Source organism: Pyrgilauda ruficollis, unplaced genomic scaffold (genome assembly GCF_017590135.1).
Source record: "Pyrgilauda ruficollis isolate IOZ18807 unplaced genomic scaffold, ASM1759013v1 scaffold37, whole genome shotgun sequence".
NCBI classification, from domain to species: Eukaryota; Metazoa; Chordata; class Aves; order Passeriformes; family Passeridae; genus Pyrgilauda; species Pyrgilauda ruficollis.
Window position 1 is genome coordinate 5,973,819 of NW_024525156.1, and position 20,252 is coordinate 5,994,070.

The 20,252-nt window shown below is 40.2% G+C and overlaps 1 protein-coding gene across 1 annotated transcript; it reads right to left on the reverse strand.

Moving 5' to 3' along the window:
• Positions 1–10,097: 10,097 nt before the first annotated feature.
• LOC121358090 (carboxymethylenebutenolidase homolog) lies at positions 10,098–18,810 on the reverse strand. The gene is made up of 6 exons (XM_041475982.1): positions 18,734–18,810; positions 15,043–15,256; positions 14,325–14,432; positions 12,348–12,490; positions 11,877–11,968; positions 10,098–10,277 (listed from the first exon to the last, which is right to left on the reverse strand). The coding sequence occupies exons 2-6, from the start codon at positions 15,246–15,248 to the stop codon at positions 10,098–10,100; spliced, it is 729 nt and encodes a 242-aa protein (XP_041331916.1). The 5' UTR covers positions 15,249–15,256; positions 18,734–18,810.
• Between the last annotated feature and the right edge of the window lie 1,442 nt (positions 18,811–20,252).

Sequence of the window (20,252 nt, forward strand, 5' to 3'; positions counted from 1 at the left end):
GTTGGCCTTGAATTCTCTTCAAGGCAAAATCATTGATTCCATCCATTTCTAGGAAATAATTTCAAAAGGCCACTTTTCCTAGTGTGGCTAAATAACTGCATCCAATCTCAACAAAACAAAAACAAAAGAAAGCCCAAACCAAACCAAATAAAACCAAACCAAACAAAAAAAGTGGGGAAAGGCAGTTTCTGACAGCAGCAGGCAATGTGATATCCAGCTCCCTGACATTTTACATGGTATTTTCCTGCCATCTCAAGTTTTCAGCCAATCCTCAAATTCAGACCACTCATCGGAAAATGTCTAAACTTCTCTTCCTCAAAAAAGTCTGGGCAGCTGGCTCTGCACACATAGACACAAAAATCAAAATTGAATTAATTAATCAAACACTGAGATTTCTTTTGGCCCTTCATTGCATGAAAGATTTCTATCCAGACATTATTTTGATCTCTTTTTTCCTGAAAAAGTAATGCTTTTAAATAGCATTGTTACCTATTCCACAGAATTACCTATGAGCAATAGAAAACATTTAAATATACCTATAAATGCTTTTTTCAATGATTAAACCACAAAATACATTCTGTGATACAAATCTGGAAAATATTAATACTCTGTCCATGGTATTTCACCTGGTTTTCCTGGGTTTGAGTACATAATTTGAAATTATACACAGTAAAGCAATGCATGATCTTGTAAAAGATGATAAAATTCTGTCCTGATTACAAAAAGTTTACATTTTGCATGCAACATAAAGCATTCAACCTAAATCCATCACTGATGGGTTCCATGTAAACTAAGACAATTACATTAAATAGTTGTTTACTACAGAGCGCATGGTGAGGCTTACTTATGAGCTAGAAAAAAACCAAAGCAACAGACGCCTGATGGACTGAGGTCAGCAAAGAACAAGTGAAGGGAAACTGCGTGGGAAGAAGGGGAGTAGTGTTTTACTCATCTGGTGACTGGAAAAAGGGAAGTGCAGTAAGAGTCCACTCAGGCTGAGCTCCTGCATCACGGGATGCAAAGCCTGGCTCGGGATGACCTTGGCAGAAATGTGTCGCATGTCCAGCAGCAGTTGTGACTCACCAGTGCAGGACAGAGTTTCCTCGTGCAGAAGGGACTCTGGAGGCTGCCATCACTAGGTCACCACCAGGTGTTGCTGTGTGTTCTCCCAAGCCCATTCCAACTGGAAGCAATGGGATCCCTGGGAAACAGCAATCATCTTTCACTTATTAAAATGTCTTTGGCTTTCTCCATCCTCAGACACACCTCATGGATGTTGTTGAACATGGTGAAATGATTGGATCAGTTTGGCCTAAATCAGTATGTTGCAATCATTTATTTTTCTTCACCTTGTTTGATCATTTCTATAATTGCTATTAAAAAAAAAAAAAAAAAAAAAACAACAACAAAAAACAACAGTGACACCCAGAGCATAAATGTATTTTGAAATGTATGGGCAAAACTGTGCAGCCTTTGCATGAGAATCTGTCAGAAACACATAGTGCTTTGAAAGTGAAGCTTCACAAACCCATGCAGAAGAACAGGTTTTCCCACTCAAACTGATCTAATAAAGCAATACTAGTCATCAGGCTTAATATAATCTCTGAAATGGAGTTCCCATAGCTCCTCATCCCATACTGCACTAGGAAAAATCTGTCTATTTTCCTCTCAGTAAGCACTGATGCACCAGTTCAGCAGCATCTTAGAAGATACATAGAACTTCTCTTCATTTGGACACTGCTGCCTGAAAACGCTCAGTTCTCCTGAAGCCTTCTTCCCTTGACCACCGCATTCTTAACACTTCGGGTGGAGGGAAAGAAGGCATCCTAAAAACAAGTATGGCAGAGCATGAATCATAGGGAAAATTTGCAAGGTAGTATAGAAAAATACCAATTGATCAGACACTGGGCACTTTTGACAGAGCAGACTCTTGCTGTAACAAAGCAGCACATTGCCATAGCAGTGATTTGCCAGCATCCAGCACAGCATGAAGGACGTGTGTCCAGTCTCACATTGACAACACCTGCACTTGGTCACAAAACAAATAGACTTCCAAACATGGAGCAGAATAGGGGACATCACGAAAGACAGGGAGCAGACAACAGACCCTTGCATTGTTCCAGTGTATCAGAAAACCCTAATGTTTGCAAAGGTTGAGGTTTTTTCCCCAGAGACAGTTTCTCCTCCTTGCAGTTCCACAGACAGATCTCAGCCACACCACACCTGTCTGGTGACATCTGGCTTTCTTCATGCTCCATAGGCTCAGGGCATTGAAGGCATTATCTCTCCAAACTAGACTTCTACAGAATAGTGTGGAGGTTTGCCTTTTGGTACTGCATGCCTGTTCAAACTCCATGTGAATGTCTGTAATGTATAAAGCAGATGGAGTACATTGCATCATATCCAGTTGTTGCAAGATTTTTCTGCATTTTGGAATTTAACTGTTGTAGGACATGAATTGAAAATGAATGTGAAAGCTTTGAAGGGGGAAGGAGATTGTATTTAATAACCATGGGTGCATATGAACCATTCTTATACCCATATGCAAAATACATGACATTCATTCATATTTCTGCTGATGGAAATTTTTAAAAATCCCATCATATAACTCAGATGGAATGACTTTATTTTAAGAAGGCTTGCAAAAATGGAACACATACATGTGTTTCAGAACACACTGCTTTAAAAAGTCATCTCACTTTACCGGGAAAATAAGCAAAATCACTTTTTACTGCATCATGTTTTCAATATTCTACACATTCTATGTGTGCAGTCACTTCTTCTGTAATCAGCAAAGAATTAAGGAATCATGCTATACTCTGCCATGCTACACAGCAATTTCCCTCTTTGGGTCCATATTATGGAAATATATTGCTCAAACAGCCCTGGTAATAGTTTCCTTTCACATATAACAGTTCTAATGTAACACTAGAAACCATAAAGAGTGGGATTTCTTGGAAAATAAAAGATTTCTTACATGTATCCATTAGTTGTTAGCATATCAGCCATGTATCTGGTGTTTGGGAGGTGCCGTCCAAATATATCATGAATCACAATCACAGATTTGCCTGTGCTGGTAGGTGGTTTGCAAATGTACACCTTGATGTGCTCAACTTGCACTTCCTGCCCCACAACCCTCATAGTCAAATCCAGTATCACACGGGCAGGGCCTCATTCATCAGCCATCTAGGAATCTGCAGGAAAGCAGAAATGAAAACCAGTTGTTATCTGCAATAAGAGCTATGATTATGAGTCAATCTTCATGCAGTCCTCCCCAGCCCCCTCCAGACACGTAATGATATCCACTTGGTACAGCAAGGTTGGAAGAGAAATTTCAGGTGTTTATTGTAAACAGGCTGTTGACATGTTTATGACATAAATATTCATAAATTTCAGGTCAGTCAGTATAACCCCTGAGAGTGTTAAGGGCAGAGGAAGGGTTTATGTCAGTCCACCACTCCTAGCTTTGTGTCTGGAGCAATTCAGCATGTGATAGCTACATTTCCATGTGATGTCCCCACGCACTGCTTCATAACCACTCCTCTCATGTGGTCTCAAAGTTCCTCCTCACACACTGGCACCTGGTAACCTCTTGCTGTAACTCCTGTGGGACCCACTGTCATCATGCTGTTTTTCTGACTACTGTTCCCTTCAAACTTTCATTCTGTATGTCCCCTTTCACTTCCTCTTTAGGGACTCCAAAGCTGCTGCTTCCTACATGCACTTTGCTGGTCTCCTGTATCCCCTGCCATACATAATCCTTTCCCAGGGAACCCATAATTAACTGGCATCTCTAAAGGTACTAATAAGTCAACTTGAAGAAGGTAAATCAGCAGCGGGTTCCTTTGCAAAGTTATAAGCTGTGCAATCTAAACTGAGAGTGGTCAGAAGAATAGAGACATACACCAGTGCTGTGCTTATAACACATCTTCATACAACACAGATACATAACTTCTCCAGAGGGATGCATTTTAAAAGACAAGCTGGAAACTACTCCATTTCTCCTCCAGTGAAGAAAGGCTTCTATAGAGTTTATGACCTAAGAGGTCTTCTCAGATGAAACCCTCAAGCTCAGTTTAGTTTCCTGTATCTTTCAACAGGAGACAGGCCACTGTAGCATCTTTTTAAACCAAACTAACATTTGGTGATCCCTTCTCTTCCCCTTCACAGTCATTAGGTAGTCATACAAATAGCATTTATTTTACCCTAGTCTGAGGAGCTGTTTAAAACCTTGCTTTGCTGTCACTCTTAACTGATCAAAATGGAACTTTTTGCTTATTTCCGTGCAAATACATGTACTGGAACAATATTCCTTGGTCTGGCTGGTCCCCTTACTAAAGTGAAACGCAGCACACTGGCAATAAAAATCAAACGTGCTCTTCAATGCTGAACTGTTTTTTGTTCAGAATATATCTTAGTTACTTATCCTGTTCTAGATTTTCTAACTAATGAAAATAGATACTAAATAAGACCTCTAATACACTTCCAATAATCCCTCTTCAGTTTCTCTGCTACAATTGTAATGCAGGAAATGGTATTAAAAACAGTTTCAAGATTAATTTATCACAAAAACCCTCTCTAGAAAATAAAACCAAATAGCAAAACAATTTGGGTAAGACCCAGTTTGGGCAGAGTCTTATCTGTGAACTCCTAATATTGCAGCCAGAGCATAACAGCATCTCTGCTGTTCTTCCACCCACAGCAATGAGCCTGGAGCTATAGCATCAACACAGAAATAGATAGCAAGACTCCAAACAGCACTAGTTTGAAATGCTTCTCTGCCTTCTCCTTCATCCATCTATTTATTCTTCCCATTGCTCATCAGTCCTTGTCCAGTTTTATTCTGTGGCTTGTCATCAAGGTGGCTACTCCCCATTTTCTCATGCAGCATAAGGGTGCCAGAGACAGATCTGTCTCCACAATACTTCATTCTGTAGCAGAGGTTTCTCCTCCCTGAGCACTGGTGATGCTTGGATGGCAGAAATTCAGATTTACCTCTTGCTACTCTTTGAATACTACTTTTCCAGTGATAAATATTTGGGCTGCCCCTCTCAATTGCGTTCTAGTTTCCCAAGGAATTTTAAAGTGATTTTGTACTATTTGGCCAATTAAGTTTAACAGAGAATTGCAAGGAGACTAATTCAGCATTTTGGAACTAATACTGTTTGCCACAGTTAAAAATTTCTTTAAGCAGCTTAGTGTAACTCTATTTATACTTGCTTATGTTGGAAAAAGAAAGGTCTGGCTCATGATGAGCAAGCATAAAGAGAATACCCTTGGGTTAAAATTCAAATCACACTTCTTCCAACTTATTGGCTTATCAAGCTCTAATGTTATCCCAAGGTAATTTGATTTTGCTACACAGAGGAGATAAACTGATGAATATTCAGTAGTGTGATGATGCTGTACGCAAACCGGGGTTTTCTCTGAATAACTACAGACTCCTAACGAGCAGATGACATTCCGTCTTTTATCACAACCCAACAGGCTGGTGCCTTGCTGCGTGCAGAGACAGCATTCAACAGCTTTGCTTGCTACAGCTTCCACTTACTAGGAAGCCAGATTTCCTCTGACACTGGTGTACTTTTACTGCAGGATTTGACAGGGACCATTCAGAGTGTTGATTACTGTAATTAGAGCCAAAGTCCCTAAAAGTCTTCTTGGTGGCTGTCAAGGAAAGGGGCCCCATCTTGTGGACATTTTCCGGAGTAAGTATGGTCTGGCTGTGAAGCTGTTAACCACGGTGCTGTTAATGCAGCGCTGAAAACAAGCTGTGATAACCAACTGCAGCAGATCTCGCCTAAACCAGAGTTATGTCTGGGCTGAGAAGTGCAAAACCAGCCTCATTTTCTTCTCTCAAGGCAAACCATCCTCCACTTTTTGTAGGTATGAGGTGTCCTGCCTCAGTAGAGCTTTTAAAGGAAGACCTGAAGGACACTTTTACGTACTACTTACAAACTCTTTACCTGCTCACTGAAGAACAGGAATGAGAAAAGAGGAGGGTGAGCAGAGATGAGGTCGGGGCATTCACTACCAGCAAGGTCAACCAACCAACCCAAGGAACAATTTCTCAGGCACCCCAGAGGCCATGGCACATGTGGCCACATGCTGTGAGCAGCAGGAGAACCTGGATGCCCAGAATAGCTGGAGACACTCTGTGCCAGCCCTGATGACCCATGTCTCGGTGCCTTTGGAGAAGAGTACAAGCAGGCTTTCATGTCTCTCCTATAAAATCTGTTTACACAACGTGCAGCTGCATCCCACACATGCTATCCCACACCCACGACACCTGGATCATAGGCACAAGTGTCACCTAAAGAGGTTCCCCAATGAATGCCATTTTTTAAGAAGATGATTAGTGTTTGGGAAAACAGACAGTTTCTATCCCATTTCAAACAGGTTTTGACACCAATAATGCAAACAGCATTTTTCACTTCAGGACAAACTACAGCAGACACTGCTTTCACAGCTCCTTCAAATTCTTATTTCCAAGACCTTCATCACGCTCGTCCCTTGTCTCCTACAAAACTGACATAGCGTATGGCGCTACCTTCACAAAGCCATGACACTTTGAGAATTTTTCTGAGGTTATGTAGGCACAGGAGTGGTGCCAAGGGCCTGGAGCTCTCCTTGGCTCACATGGAAACACTGTGGGACTGGGGCCTCGATGTTTGTCAACACGAGATACAGCTGTGGGGATACTGTCTGGGGTCCCAGAGATACCTCTGGGGACGTGGGTAACAGACTTGGACTGAAAGCACCAGGTCAGGTCATCATGGGGATTTTGGGGATCAGGTCATGATGGGGATTTTGAGAATCAAAGGAAGTTGGAGACTGAAGGTGCTGTTGGAACTCTCCTTGTCCAATCTCCCATAAACAAGACCACACCACCTGAAGTTTCACTCACCCTGAAGGTCTTGAACCTCTCCAAAGAGGGAGATTCTGTCACTTCTCTGAGCACGTTGCCCCAGAGAAGTTGTAAAACATCTCAGAGCTCCATGGTTCTCCTAGTGCCTGCTGCTTCCTTACCGTCCCCTATGCTCTCCCAACATGACCTTCTCCACTGCACCTGTGGAAGGTGAAGACAGAGGCAGCCCCCCAGGCCAAAAAATCTCAAGTTCTCTCACCCCGTCTCCACGGGAAAGGTGCTCCAGCCCTCTTACCGTCTGGGTGGTCCCAAGGTTATTTTGGCCTATAACCTGCTTCTGATGCCTTCCTTCATTCCTGAAAACCATGAAGGGAGCCATTGGCTAGGTCTAGTAAATTATTTGTGTCAACACACTGCCAGCCACCATCTTCCTAGGGCAAGTCAGGAGCATTTCAGGACATGTGTGTCCTTTTTGCAGTTAATTAAGCCTGCTTAGTCCTAGGACTGTGATTTAGGCACGTCTGTATGCACCCATTTCTCAGTCATTTTGGGCACATTCATCTCCTTTGCCTTTGGAAAACATTCTGTTCCAAGTTTGTCTGGAAAATTTGTGCATCCATTTTCTATGCTGTCCCTAAGAAGTAAAAAGCAAAAGCTTAAGCACTTGAATGTAGTGAATCTAAAGGAAGACAAATCTAACAATCCCCTGCATGACTGTGGACTGTCTAAATGCAAGTATTACATAAATTAATAATGTCTTCGGTCCTAACTCTTTGTCATGCACAACAAGCCAGTAGACCAGGCTTGTTTACCAGTACTGGAAGAGCAAAGGAGCCTCAGTTCCAGCATTTTTTGGATGGCAAAGAGCAGCAAGTCACACTGATGATACATGTATTGTACTCTACCTTACAGTGTACATTTTAATGTACAGCAGTGACCTTGTTTGTGTAATTTTGTCAGTCCTTGAGTTTAAGTGATAACCAATTGTGCCATGGATTTAAAGATCCCCAATACAACTGAAAATAAAATTGGTTGTGTTCGCATACCTTAAAATGCCCTTATTTACACACATACACACACAAAAATCCTTTCTTCTTCCACCTGAAAACTCATTGACTGCAAAGCTGAACCTCAGACTTGGGAAATAAGCAGACCAGATTCCCCTATTAGTTAAAGTTCATGGATATAAATATTTTCCATCTGAAATGGTGTCACAATATAATTTTTATGACTGTTGCTCACAATTACCCAGAATGGCTTGCCATCTGCACCAAAGATAAAGGCAGCAAATAGTCTTAAGAGACACCTTCCTGGCAAGGCAGGGCAAGGCAAGGCAAGGCAAGGCAAGGCAACTGCTGCCAAATTCATTCACTGTCAGGGTTCTATTCCTTAAAGAGACAAGGGTCTCCAGATTTCTTATGGCAAAGAGGTGACATTTCTTTACACACCCACACAAGATGATTGCATATGGATCAGAATGTGTCTGGGTGTCTGGGTAATAGAGGGTGCAAGGAAAAAGGTACTGCAATGTCAGCTCTTTTGCAAGCAACAGAGTTCTAGAGGAACTCCTGCTCATATCAGAAGGAATAATTATCAAAAATTACGATCTCACACACAGAAATGGCACCTTCCCTGTAATTAAACAGGACCAGCTACTGACATATTGAATAAGGACTCTAAAATATTTAAATGCATTAATACAGCTGGGCATGCAAATGTGAGAGACTGAACACTGATGGAACTAGGAATGGTAACTATACTTGTTCTTTTCTATATCTTTTCTGTCTTTGTCTCTTTCTTCTTCTAATTCCCTCTTCTTGGAGTTTTGAATAATTTAAAATTAGATGGGTTTGGAGTTTGGTAAGTTGAATAGACAAGTGAATAACACTTTGTGAGATGTTTTATATTCATAGAATGCTGCTATAAAACTTTTGCCTTTTCTATAGTTGCCAGTGAAGGTTGTTTTTTTTTTGTTTTTGCCTCTTGATATTATCTTGCTGGTATTTCTCCCATGCATCTAACTCAGAGTACATAAAAAAGCCCTTTTAAGACGTTCATCGAGCAAGTATTGTTTAACATACTCGGTCTGTTAAGGTGTGTGGATAACCAGCATGCCGTGACCATATAGTTACACTGACAGGATAGCAATGTGTGAAACTGCCAGACTGCCTGATAGCAAAGGGAAAGTCATATTAATGTAGCTATAGCTAGCCTTAACTTATGGTAACATTAACAAGGTGACGAGGTGAGAAATTGACAGATGTAGAAAATAAAAAGGGTGATGGGTTCCTTAGAGAATCTCTGAGTAAACACTAATTTCCAAGTCATTACCAAGGCAATGGAATTCAAAAAACATACAAGGGCACAGTGTACATGGGGATGCTTTTTTTTTTTTTTATTTTTTTTTTTTTTCTAAATATATTATTGGGAGGATATGAGGGTGATAAAGAAAGAAGGGTGATAAAGAAGAACTTCAGAGACAAACAAGGATATAATGTGAAGCAAAAAATATAATCAGGATTGCCTGAGCCCTGTGCCTGATCACCACAATTTCACCATGACATCAAACCCAATGTTTCTGCAGTGTTCATGTCTGGGCTACTTCCATAGGAGGGACTGTGTTTTTATGTTTTTCCTTGATGTTGATGAAGGAATACCAGAAATACCCTTCTTAATACTGCCAAGGGAATACCTGGAGGGTGTCACTTAGCAACATCATTTCTTCCTAACTCCTTAGTATAGCCAAGTACTTGTTTCATGCTTGGGGAATTCTGCCCACTACAGCTGAGAAAAATATTTTGTAGGTAATAAAAGACAATGTCTGTATGCAAACCCAGGATACTTCCATGTGAACACCTATGACCACCAATCATCGTACCAAAATAAAGCCTGAAATTACTCAAGTAAAGTCATGATGAAGTCATGCTTACAAGCAAACAAAAATGGATAAACACTATCATGAGTATCAAGGTCATAATGTAAAATAATGAAGCAAATAAAAAGCAAGAAAACTTCAAAACACTTTTTAATGCCTAATCATCCTTTTGTCTGACTTTTATTTCACAATCTTCTGTAAATATTGTCAAAAATAATTTAAAGCTATAAATTAAAACATTCCTATTTTAGTTTATGACAACTTTCAAAATGAGATAATTTTCCCTTGACTGTTTTCTTCTCTCAAATTAAATCAGTCACTGATCTTGAAGCCTAGCATTTCTTTCTGCTATTGTCAAACAAACATTTTGATCCAATCAATCATATCCCCTCTAGCTTCTTCAATATAAGGTTTATCATCAGGTTTCATATCTTCTGGCTTCAGTTGTGCAAACCCATGAACTTGCCCAGGATAAACTTTAATTTTATAGGGAACTTTGCAATACTGTTTCAGCTTGTCCTCCAATAAGAAGATCTGTTAAAAAAAAAAAAGGCATTTTTCCATTACATTATGAGGGTTTTTTGAGTTTGCCAGATTTGCTGATTCTCATAGAGAAAATGCCTCTTTGAGTGTAAGACTGACTTTTTTTTTAAGTATGGATGAGTCTAAGAACTTCAACAGTTGCAGCAAAGATGGTTTGGTAAATCTCATTGCCATAAAGGAACAGGTTTCTGTTCAGACTCAGGCTTGTAACCTACACTTGAAGCTCTGATCTTGAGAGAGCATGGACCATAAACCTTAGTGACCACCAGTCCAAAACATTTTGATAGGCTTAGTAACAGAGTTTAAGAAGACATGGAGAGCTTTTTTTTTCTCTTTTGTTAACTGAACATTGCTATTGCACAATGTTTTGGTGATTAGTATGCATACAAAGTACTAACAATGTGTTCATGTACCTATATACATTTGCTGGCACAGTTTGTGCTTATTTCTACGGAAAGTCAGAAAATAGAAGAATGAACACTTATTTTGCCCCACAAGCTTACTTCTATCCATTGTGCAGATTAGAGAGAGAATTGTAATTTATTTCATGGGTTTTTTTGATATTTTGCTTTGGGTTTTTTTATGAAGCCCTTTTTTTTCAGTACAGAAAATTACATATTTGAGGGTTGTTTTTTGTTTAATGCAGGAATTTTTACTTATACAATCTGCACAGAAAGACAGCTTCAGGAGAAAAGGCAGTAGTTTCAATGTGTAACATGTGACAGAAAAAATTCATTTGCCAAAATTGTGCCCCTGGGAGAAAAACACATTCACCATAAAATAAGGACAGGAGGTGAAGGATTTGTTTTCCTCTGCAGAGGAGACACATATGAGGTACAGATTAATATGCTGACTAATGCAGTTAGAAGTAAATGTTGAATGACTTCTGCATTCCTAGAGCTCACTGCCAGTTCTCCAGTCACACCCTACTCTAAAACCAAGCTGTGCTACAGGTGGTGTGTTTTCCTTGTCACTAAAGAAAAAGAATTTATGCACAGAAGAGGGCACCAGTTTCCTACCCATATATTTATCCAGCCTCTCACATATGCTTACAGTAGGGGTTATATCAGAACATAGATGGCAGCCAGGAGTCAAAACATTTGAGTCTACAAGTTGTTGTTGTCTCAGCTAAAGTTCATGCCCACTCTTTTGACACAGTTCATTTGTCTTCCTGTTGCAAAAGCAGTTAGTCATGGGACCCCACCATCAGAAAGTTCCATTACTAAGCTGAAAATACTTTTTATTTCCCATTCAGTGACCAAATTCAGTGGTTCAGCTGTCCGATTTCTCACCCATAGCAGTAGCATACAAGTTTTTGAGATGCTTGGCTCATATTAAGTTGGATATCCCTGCCCAGTTTCACACTCTGCTTATCTAGACACTCAGAGACTGATGACTGTTCTTTACTGTATTTCTTACCTCAACAAAGAAGCTTTGAATAACCTAAACAAGATAGAGGGGAAGTTGAAATATAAACAGAACTATCCAACCTGCCTAATTTTTTTATATGTGAAAATGGTTTCTAACAAGGATTTCTGTGTGGGATAAATGAGCTATGGGAAAGTAAGTCTTTCCAGAAAAACAGCTTACCTGATCCAAAGAAATAGTGTGGTCTTTCTCACCAAAAATGAAAAATGTGGGATTTAGTAAACTGTATCTTTCTTCAGAGTCTCTAACTATTCCTGTAATGTTTTGAGAAACAGTCGATTAGTGAAGTCAGCATTCCTGAGAGAAAAATGGATAATTAAAAGAGAACATTTCTATTTAAGATTACTCATTAGGTACATTATTTAGATCAGGACATTGGCTATGTGGATGGAGAATAGGCATTTGGAAAGCATATTTCCCTGCTTTCCTAAAACAAGGAATGAATATTTTTTTGTTTACAGTATCCTTAATATCTTTATACCACTATAGCCTATTGCTGAAATAACCATAATTAAAATCTGCAACTCACCTTTGAGTTGAGTATTTATAGAAATTGTAACAAAGCAATAAGTAGAATTACAAACTATGCATAGTCATGTGAACCCAAGTAAGTTTTCATGTGTTCTACACTACCATAGAGGGACACCCCAGCGGCTAATTGAGGATTTTTCAGCATCAAGTGATGTACTGCCATTCCACCCCAGGAAAACCCAACGATACCAATCTTCTTTGCACCGCATTGTTCCTTTAGATACTTCAAGACAACATCAGCTTCCCTAAGACATATAAAGAAAAGTAAACTAAGGAATCTATTGCAGAGCCAGTACTTGACAATTTAAGTAAATTAAAAGACATACATGGTATCTTTTCTGTGTCTGCACCTTCAATCATTTAAAACAGAGATTACTTTAAAAAGCACATTTCAGGCTAGAGCAGTGGCTTCCATTATTAAATGAGAGTTAACATCTCTGGTCTTAGTTTAGGGAAGTACAGGTGTAGGCACTTAAATACTTACCTGAATTGTCACCTGCTCCTTTGTTTTCAAAATTAGTAAATTTTTATTTGTATCACTTTGTCTAGGACAGGACAACTAAAGACAAGACATATCTGCAAGTAGAACAACATCTTGCATTATGGACTGCAGAAATAGATAAGCTTCACTGTACTATCTCGACAGAGTTCACCTATTTAGATAAAGATTTTTCCTGTTATTCCTGTTACATGAGTTGATACTAAAATATCTTACCAAGCCCACGTGCAAGAATGTTATGCTACAATGGCAGTTACTCAAATTACATTGTCAGTAGCTACAGTGTTTAAAAAAATAACTTTTGTATGAGATGCAATGAAAAAAAGATATTTTTATTGTAGGTGATAGAGTAAATTTTTTTACAATTGCTGACTTCTGAGGTCTCAATAATTTTGTCTTCTTCATTACCTACAGAGTTTTAAATTAAGTTTATATGCAGAGTTCATAAACTATTAACTGCATTTTCAAACATTAGGTAGAGTTGTATGGTCATTCAGGTTTGGTTAGGCTGACAAAAAAGCCCAGTATGACAGTGACATGAAGAGGACATTGTGTCCTAGGCCTGTGGCCATGCTCTCTCAGATTTGGTTTGTTTGAAAGGATACTAAGAAAGCCATGGATATGCTGGGTTCCATGCTCTCTGAAAGAGCAATGGATCTGAACTGGAATGTTCACCTACAAATGATCCCTCAGAAGACAGCAAAGGCATGTCCTGAGATCTTAATTTTTTTAAGACAGTGCCCATGTATCTGCTCCTCTTCGGAGTAGGATTTTTTATAGTTGTTAGTAATCTGTGTCTTAAAAATTTTGATCACAGCTTCTGGAATTATATGGTCAAAATCTTTTCTGAGAGACATTGAAGATAGCCTGTGGCTGCTGAATGTCTGGACAGGGTCAGAAGAATACTTGTGGCTTGCAGGATGGTGGCTGAGTAATAGGGTGTCACCATTGCCTCACTATCATCTGAAGTGATGATAGTGTGGTGAGAGATGCTGAAATGCCTCCCATAATTCAGGGAAGCCTTGTTACAGGCACTGTTAAATTATACAGATAATGATCCCTCTATTTCACACTGAAAAAATAGTTGATCAGATGTATCTTAGGTTGTGGTCAGTCTTGCAAATTTTTATGCAGTGCTGCTCAGGAGAGTCTCGTCAGTACCTATCATAATCTGCAAGGCAGAAAGCAAGATGGGCATGTGGCAACTGGCAGATAATATCTGCAGCTGTAGAAGAATTTTCCTCTTTATCTTGATGACTGAGTGCAGAATCAGCACTTGTGGGTGAGAGTGCTGGGTAGCCTGTGAAACACTGTGAGCCTGTGTGGCCAGTATAACATAGTCAGAAAAGGGCTCAGGAAAACAAGATGGGAACAATAAGCAGAGTGATGGGCAGAGCAGATGATCTTTTTCAAATCCCAGCCAAGACAGTGCCCAGAACCACAGAAGAATCACCAAGAACAAGAAACTGTGGTTGTGCAGCCAGCTTGCCCTGCTGTGAGGTGCCATTTCTAACATTTCATATAAATTCTCCTTGTTTGCTAGACGCTTTTCAAAGTTCAAGTACAAATATGTATCTTACTTGTCTACTTTCATAGGATCATGATTTTTCATCCAGTCGGGAAAGTCAGCCCAGTGATCAGTAGATGTCCAGGGTTTTGTCCCCTTGAAGAAGTCTGGGCAGATGGTTCTGTGTGAGATATGGAATTCTGTCAATTTTCATTAAAACTGTGAATGTCTAAATGTCTCTTAATATCTTCTAGTCCAGAGTGCACATCTACATGATCACTGTCGTCCTATTCTGGTAATCAGCTAGCTAAAAATATATGCCTTTTTATGGAAAACAAAGACACAAATTGTTTCCTTATTATTTCCTTAGACACACTTAATACAAAAATAAAGGGATTAAACAAACCTCCTGATCCTATATAAACACATAGGTATGTCTTTGCTGTTACAAGCTAAAGCAAGTGTTCAAAAGGTTTGGTTCTGAAAAGCTTATACAACTTAAAATATATACCACTGTTTCTCTTTGGATCACCCATGCTGCTTCTTAAGCACAAACATGGGCACTTCAAGACTCCATGTGCCTTTGTGCTCAGCTAGCCATTTTTCCTGGGTCAGTTTTAGCACCTTTGGTGGCTCCATGGAAATATTTTGTCCATTTTCCTTTTTATTTGCTCAGACTGAAGTGGTATGGTTGTCTTATGTCTGTTGGGAACATCATATGCTATGCCTAGCTTTGGGCTTGGTGATCTATCAGTGCATTTAAGGGGAAGACAGGAAAGAAAGTTGCTTACATATATCCATGACCTGCTATCAAATCGACTATGTATCTAATGTCTGGGAACTGCCATCCAAATACATCATGAACCACAATCACAGCTTTGTCCGTGGAAAAAGATGGTCTACAAACATATGCCTTAAGGTACTCAATTTGTACTTCATGGCCAAGGCACCCATAGTGAGACCTTTCTCCAGTATTGTATAGAAAAGGATCAGCCATTTGAAAACCTAAAAAAAAAAAAAAAAAAAGAATAAGAATAAAAATATAGCAAGAATGTGAAAATAATTTGTTAACAAAAATCATTTAGGGCAAAAAGGCAAATAGGGTCTTCCAAAAGTAGTTTAGTAACTTCTGTAAATAACATTGATATCCTTGTATGAAGAGAGAAAGTAGAAAAAAGCAAAAGCAATGTTCCAGTGCAGAATGCCTCTTAGCCTATTCTGTTATTAAGCTGAGAATAAAGAGAAATACCAAAATCAAAGTTATCAAACTACAAACAACCTGGACATGTAGATCCCGACACTCATGTCACATTTGTTTTGCTGCCATGTGGCTCTGTCAGTGCTGGTGTGAAGCACTATGGCTCCCGAAGTCACTCTCTCCTGAGGCATGGGGCTGTCATCCATGTCCTCATGGGGAATCCTGTGCTGGCTCTTCTGAACTATTTGCAAGGACCACAGCATTCAACTTCTGCATTGAAGTGTAATGTTCAGTGCTTCTCTTGGTGCTGGTGCCTGGTAGCTCATGTGGGCTTTCTGTAGCAGCATCACAGCTCTTCTGAGAGCAGGAGTACTGGGCGCAGTTAGCAAAGAGCTGCAGTATGGATTTGTAAACTAGATTCCAATACCATGTGCCCCTATGCCCTTGAGAGGGGTTACAAGAAAACAAGCTTATGTGCAAGCCTCATTCAGAATATTTGAGAGTATATGGTTTTGTCCCTTCTGCAAAAGTAGCAATTAGAGACAATGAGCCAGTAGATGTGCTAGACAGATTAAAGTCAAAAGTTGTTCTGACTCTCTGTGTCAGGAGCTTGGAATGGACTCTGTGCAAAAAGTAGATTGTGATCCTGTAATTAAAAGTGGTGTTACAATGCATCTATACAAGGAATCCAATTAAGTCTGCAGGGGCAGTGATAATAGTAGCACTTCCTAGCCATGTACTGACTTTGTACTGACTTTGAAACTGTCCTTGGGCGTGCAGTACACAGGCACTTACACTACGACTGTCTCCACTTCATCATTTCTACATCAACCTATTATTTTAGTTTGCGTTGTAACATGTACTTCATAAAATTATCTAATCTTCATGGAAGGGCAGCAATTTCCCTTAAAAATACATGTCTTCCTCAGTCCTCCATTAACTAGAGCAGCAGAGGGCTACATTTCACAGAGTAATGGGAAATTTTGCCTAGGTAATAGGAACACATTTGGAACCATGGTACAGACAGATTGAAGAACAGAGAGTTGATGCCACAGAGACTCACTGCTTGCTTATGCCCTGCATAACACTTCCCAGTTTGTATGATTCATTCTGGCTCAATAAAAGGATCCATATTTTATATGCATTTAGACTCCTTTATACCCAAGATAACCCAAATTTTATATGCATTTAAACTTATTAAATGCTCCCCAATGCATAGTGCAGAGACACTGTTCTTCCACATCCTCTCCCAAGCCTGGGGCTGCTGTCACCAGATCTGGCAGGGCCAGGACTGAGTTTGAACAAATATGCTTGATTACAACCATAACCCTGGCTGATAGTGATGTAGACATACAGGAGCTGGGCAGACATGGCTTTATTCTCTAATCAAGCTCATTCAGATAAATCCATGAGATGGATGATCTCTCATCATACAGTAATCCCCTGTGCTGATAACCGAGAATTGATTACATGTGTAATTTTCATCCCACCTTTCTCAACATCTGTCAGGCTTGGTTCTAGGAAGCACGAAGTAGCCTGATCTTCAGGATTAAGACCTCCATTGTTTTGGCATTATATGAAAGTGAAAGGCTTGTCACACATGGGAGATTATCTCCTAATTTAAGCCCCACCATAATGCTTGAAATGCCTGAAAATGCTAGAGAGAGGTCTGTTCATACAGAAGTGCTTCCTACCTCTCTTTTTTATAACCTAAGATGAATGAGCTTGTTGAAGTACAAGAGGCTGCCTGGAGAAGCCACAGGTACTCCCAAAGATAGCTAACACTGCTGTCTTCTGAGATGGCAGCCACAGTCTTACTCCACTGTGGTGTTTTGTTCAGAAGGGTACAGCCTGTGTCCCCTTCAAGGAAGTGCTGCTTAGGAGGCACTAAGCTCTGCAGTAGTTGTGAATCAGCCTACTCCCTATCCATTGGTTGCTTCCCAGAAACCATTTCTTTTGCCTGTGCTGACTGAGGCCAGGCCAGCTGGCTCTTTTCCAGGCGGCAGAGAACGTTAGTAAATAGTCAGCCACACCTGAACTGCTTAGAAGTTTGATGGGATCCTGTTCAGTCAGAAGATTTATTTACTCCCGCCTGCTTTGTCCCACGCAATGTGGCGTGGCAAAGCAACACGCCAGGATATTTCCTACTTTTCCAGTCTCACCTCATTCCCTCTTCCCACCAATTTCATCCATTACACTTTTCCTTTTCCTGCTTTCCCCATGGCACAGTTCCAAGCAGGCAGCATCTCGCCTTTATGTTCCGCTCCGCATCACTGTGCTGCAGCACAGAGGAGATGCAGGAGATGCTGGGAACAGGGGGAGAAGTTACTGTTGCTAATGGGGAAAAACACAGATATTGATGAGTCTTGTAACATCCTACTGCTCCTTAAGAGAAAGGCTTCTTAGACCTTCTCCTTCTCTCCAGTGGTCCTGCCCTTCCTTGGATGTCTTGATATCATTCAGCTTTCATGCAAGTAACTTAAAAACTGAGGAGAGTTATTTATACAACACAGAGGTGGGCTCCACAAAAGGTGGTAGGACAGACCTGAACTACTGCATTTCTAGGAGCAGCAAATCACGTAGTTATATTCTGGTGAGTCTTAGTTTTCATCAGGAAAAAACAAGTCTCTACTTGAAAAGTGAGGTTAATAATATTTTAAAACACAATCAGGTTAAACAGAGGCAAAGATCCTGCTAAGGACAATCTCCACTTCTCAGAAAGTGAGTATGAGCACGTGATCTTGAAGTGCTGTGCTGTTTGGCAGGACCTTGGACTACTGATGCCAAGATGTGACATCTCTGCCCTTTTCCCGGGTCGAGTGATAACATTTTAAGCTACAGCAGCATTTCATTTCAATGCTAAGAGGTTAATGGACCAAACAAGGAAAAGAATGGAAATTCATTACCATAAAGGTGAAAAAAATATTCTAGTCCTTTAATGTGAACTTGATACTTGATGAACATAAATTATCAGTGTCCTCAGAACTATTGCTGTACCAGAGTTTGTAGCAAAGACTTGAAATGAAACTTAGTCTTTCTCAAAGCTGATAGCCTTTATCTTCATCTTATCTGCCCCTTGATACTTGTTTTTGTGCATTTTTTTACTGAAACCAAAATAATAGTCTCTCTTTAAAGGCATAGGTTTTGCTGATTGTTTCATGCCTTTTGAAAAAGCTGTATCTACTTGCCTAGCAATTTCAGATTTTCCCTTTCAGCACAGGTAAAAGTAGTTATCCTTTTCTGCTGTCAACTCAATCTGCATGGACCAGTTTGCCCTCACATACCTGGAGTGCAGGATCCTGTTTCAGCCCAGCTCACTTCTTCTGCTCAGTGAGACACCAGCTAGATTTCTCTAAAGAGAAAAAGAAGAAAACCAGTTCTTGCTGACAGTTTTGCTCCTGGTGCTGCCCATCCAGTTTTCAGGTGCTCTTCAACTCTTCTGCAGATTTTGGGATTGGGAAGTGAGGAGGAGAGGCTTCACTCAAGAGTCATCCCGAACGGAAGGGGTGGGGACAGATCATGCAGAGAGGCAGTCTGCAGCGGGCTCCAAATCAGTTGCCTTTACTCCACCTTTCATTTATTTGTTATCTAAGGAGTTTAGAAGGAAAGATGCACCCAAACACTGTAACACACTTTGATGTGAGTGATGCAGACATTTAAGACACTGCAGAGGTTTTAGACTTCAGTACTTATAACTGAGACATTTAGCATCAGTGGTGTGTTTGCTGATGCATTTTCTTGAAGAATATTCATATACGTTCTTGACTATAATAAATGTCCTTAATGAAATTTGAGGTGAATTAAGATGAATCTGTCCTGGCAAACTTGCAGCTTAAAAAACTTACTAAGTCTCCGTAGCACACACATTCAACATATTACAACCACACCCATAAGTATTCTCAACAAGTCGAAAAGTGTTCCAGGTTATTTGTGATTAGACTTGCATTTGACAAGCGAGAAAGACTGGAGTCTGTTGTGCCTTATTGAAATTTTCCATTCCTATTTCCACAACAGCACTGTATGCAAGGAACATTAACTGAGCCCTCGGTCTGACATACACTCATTTTCTCTGTTGTACACATGGTCTGGGTGTGTGTGCATGTTGGACGGTGGGGGGGTATGCAAACGAGAGAGACAAAAGAGCTCAAAGAAAATGATAATGTAATTTCGTGGCAGAGGTCAGTAAAGAAATTTTTATTCTTGGTGCATAAGACAAACAAGTTCCCCAGTCACCCAGCAGATGCTCAGGAGTACTCTGTGAGGTAGGGACCATAATCTGAGGACTATGTTAAATAGGTGATAGATGGACTTAGTTCGCCAAACTTCAGACATTTACAATGATGATGTCTTCATGTCAGCAAGGTGTCTACACTCCCACAATGTCATCAATATTTAGAGTATGACTCACACTCCATGGGTGTCTTTTTTTGAATAAAAATAGGTAGTCCCCTAGATGACCCAACTAGTGCAATAAAATTGCTGTGCTGAGTGCCTAATAACCCAGACAAAAAGAGTCCTACCTCTCTGTGCTCTGGCAGATGCACACAACTCAAAATTAAGGTTTGTCATGACCAGAAAGAGGGTGTTTGTCCTGTTACACCTGTCAGTGGATTTGCACATCAGGATTGTACAAGAAACCATTAAAAAGATTGCTTGTGTTGCAAGGGAGGGAGTGGGGAGTCTTGACTGAAAAGATCCGGTTTGTACTTTGATATTAATGGCATCTTGCTTGACCTTGTGTAACCCCTCCCAGGTGGGTGTCTTGTACTTAGATCCAGAAGACTGAAGTATTGTCTTCCTACC

Coding starts and splice junctions, on each gene's coding strand:
- LOC121358090 (XM_041475982.1), bottom strand. CDS start 15,248: ATGGCTGATCCTTTTCTATACAATACTGGAGAAAGGTCTCACTATGGG. Junction 12,491..14,324: donor GATCCTATGAAAGTAGACAA/GTAAGATACATA, acceptor TATATGTCTTAG/GGAAGCTGATGTTGTCTTGA. Junction 10,278..11,876: donor ACACTATTTCTTTGGATCAG/GTAAGCTGTTTT, acceptor TTTTTTTAACAG/ATCTTCTTATTGGAGGACAA.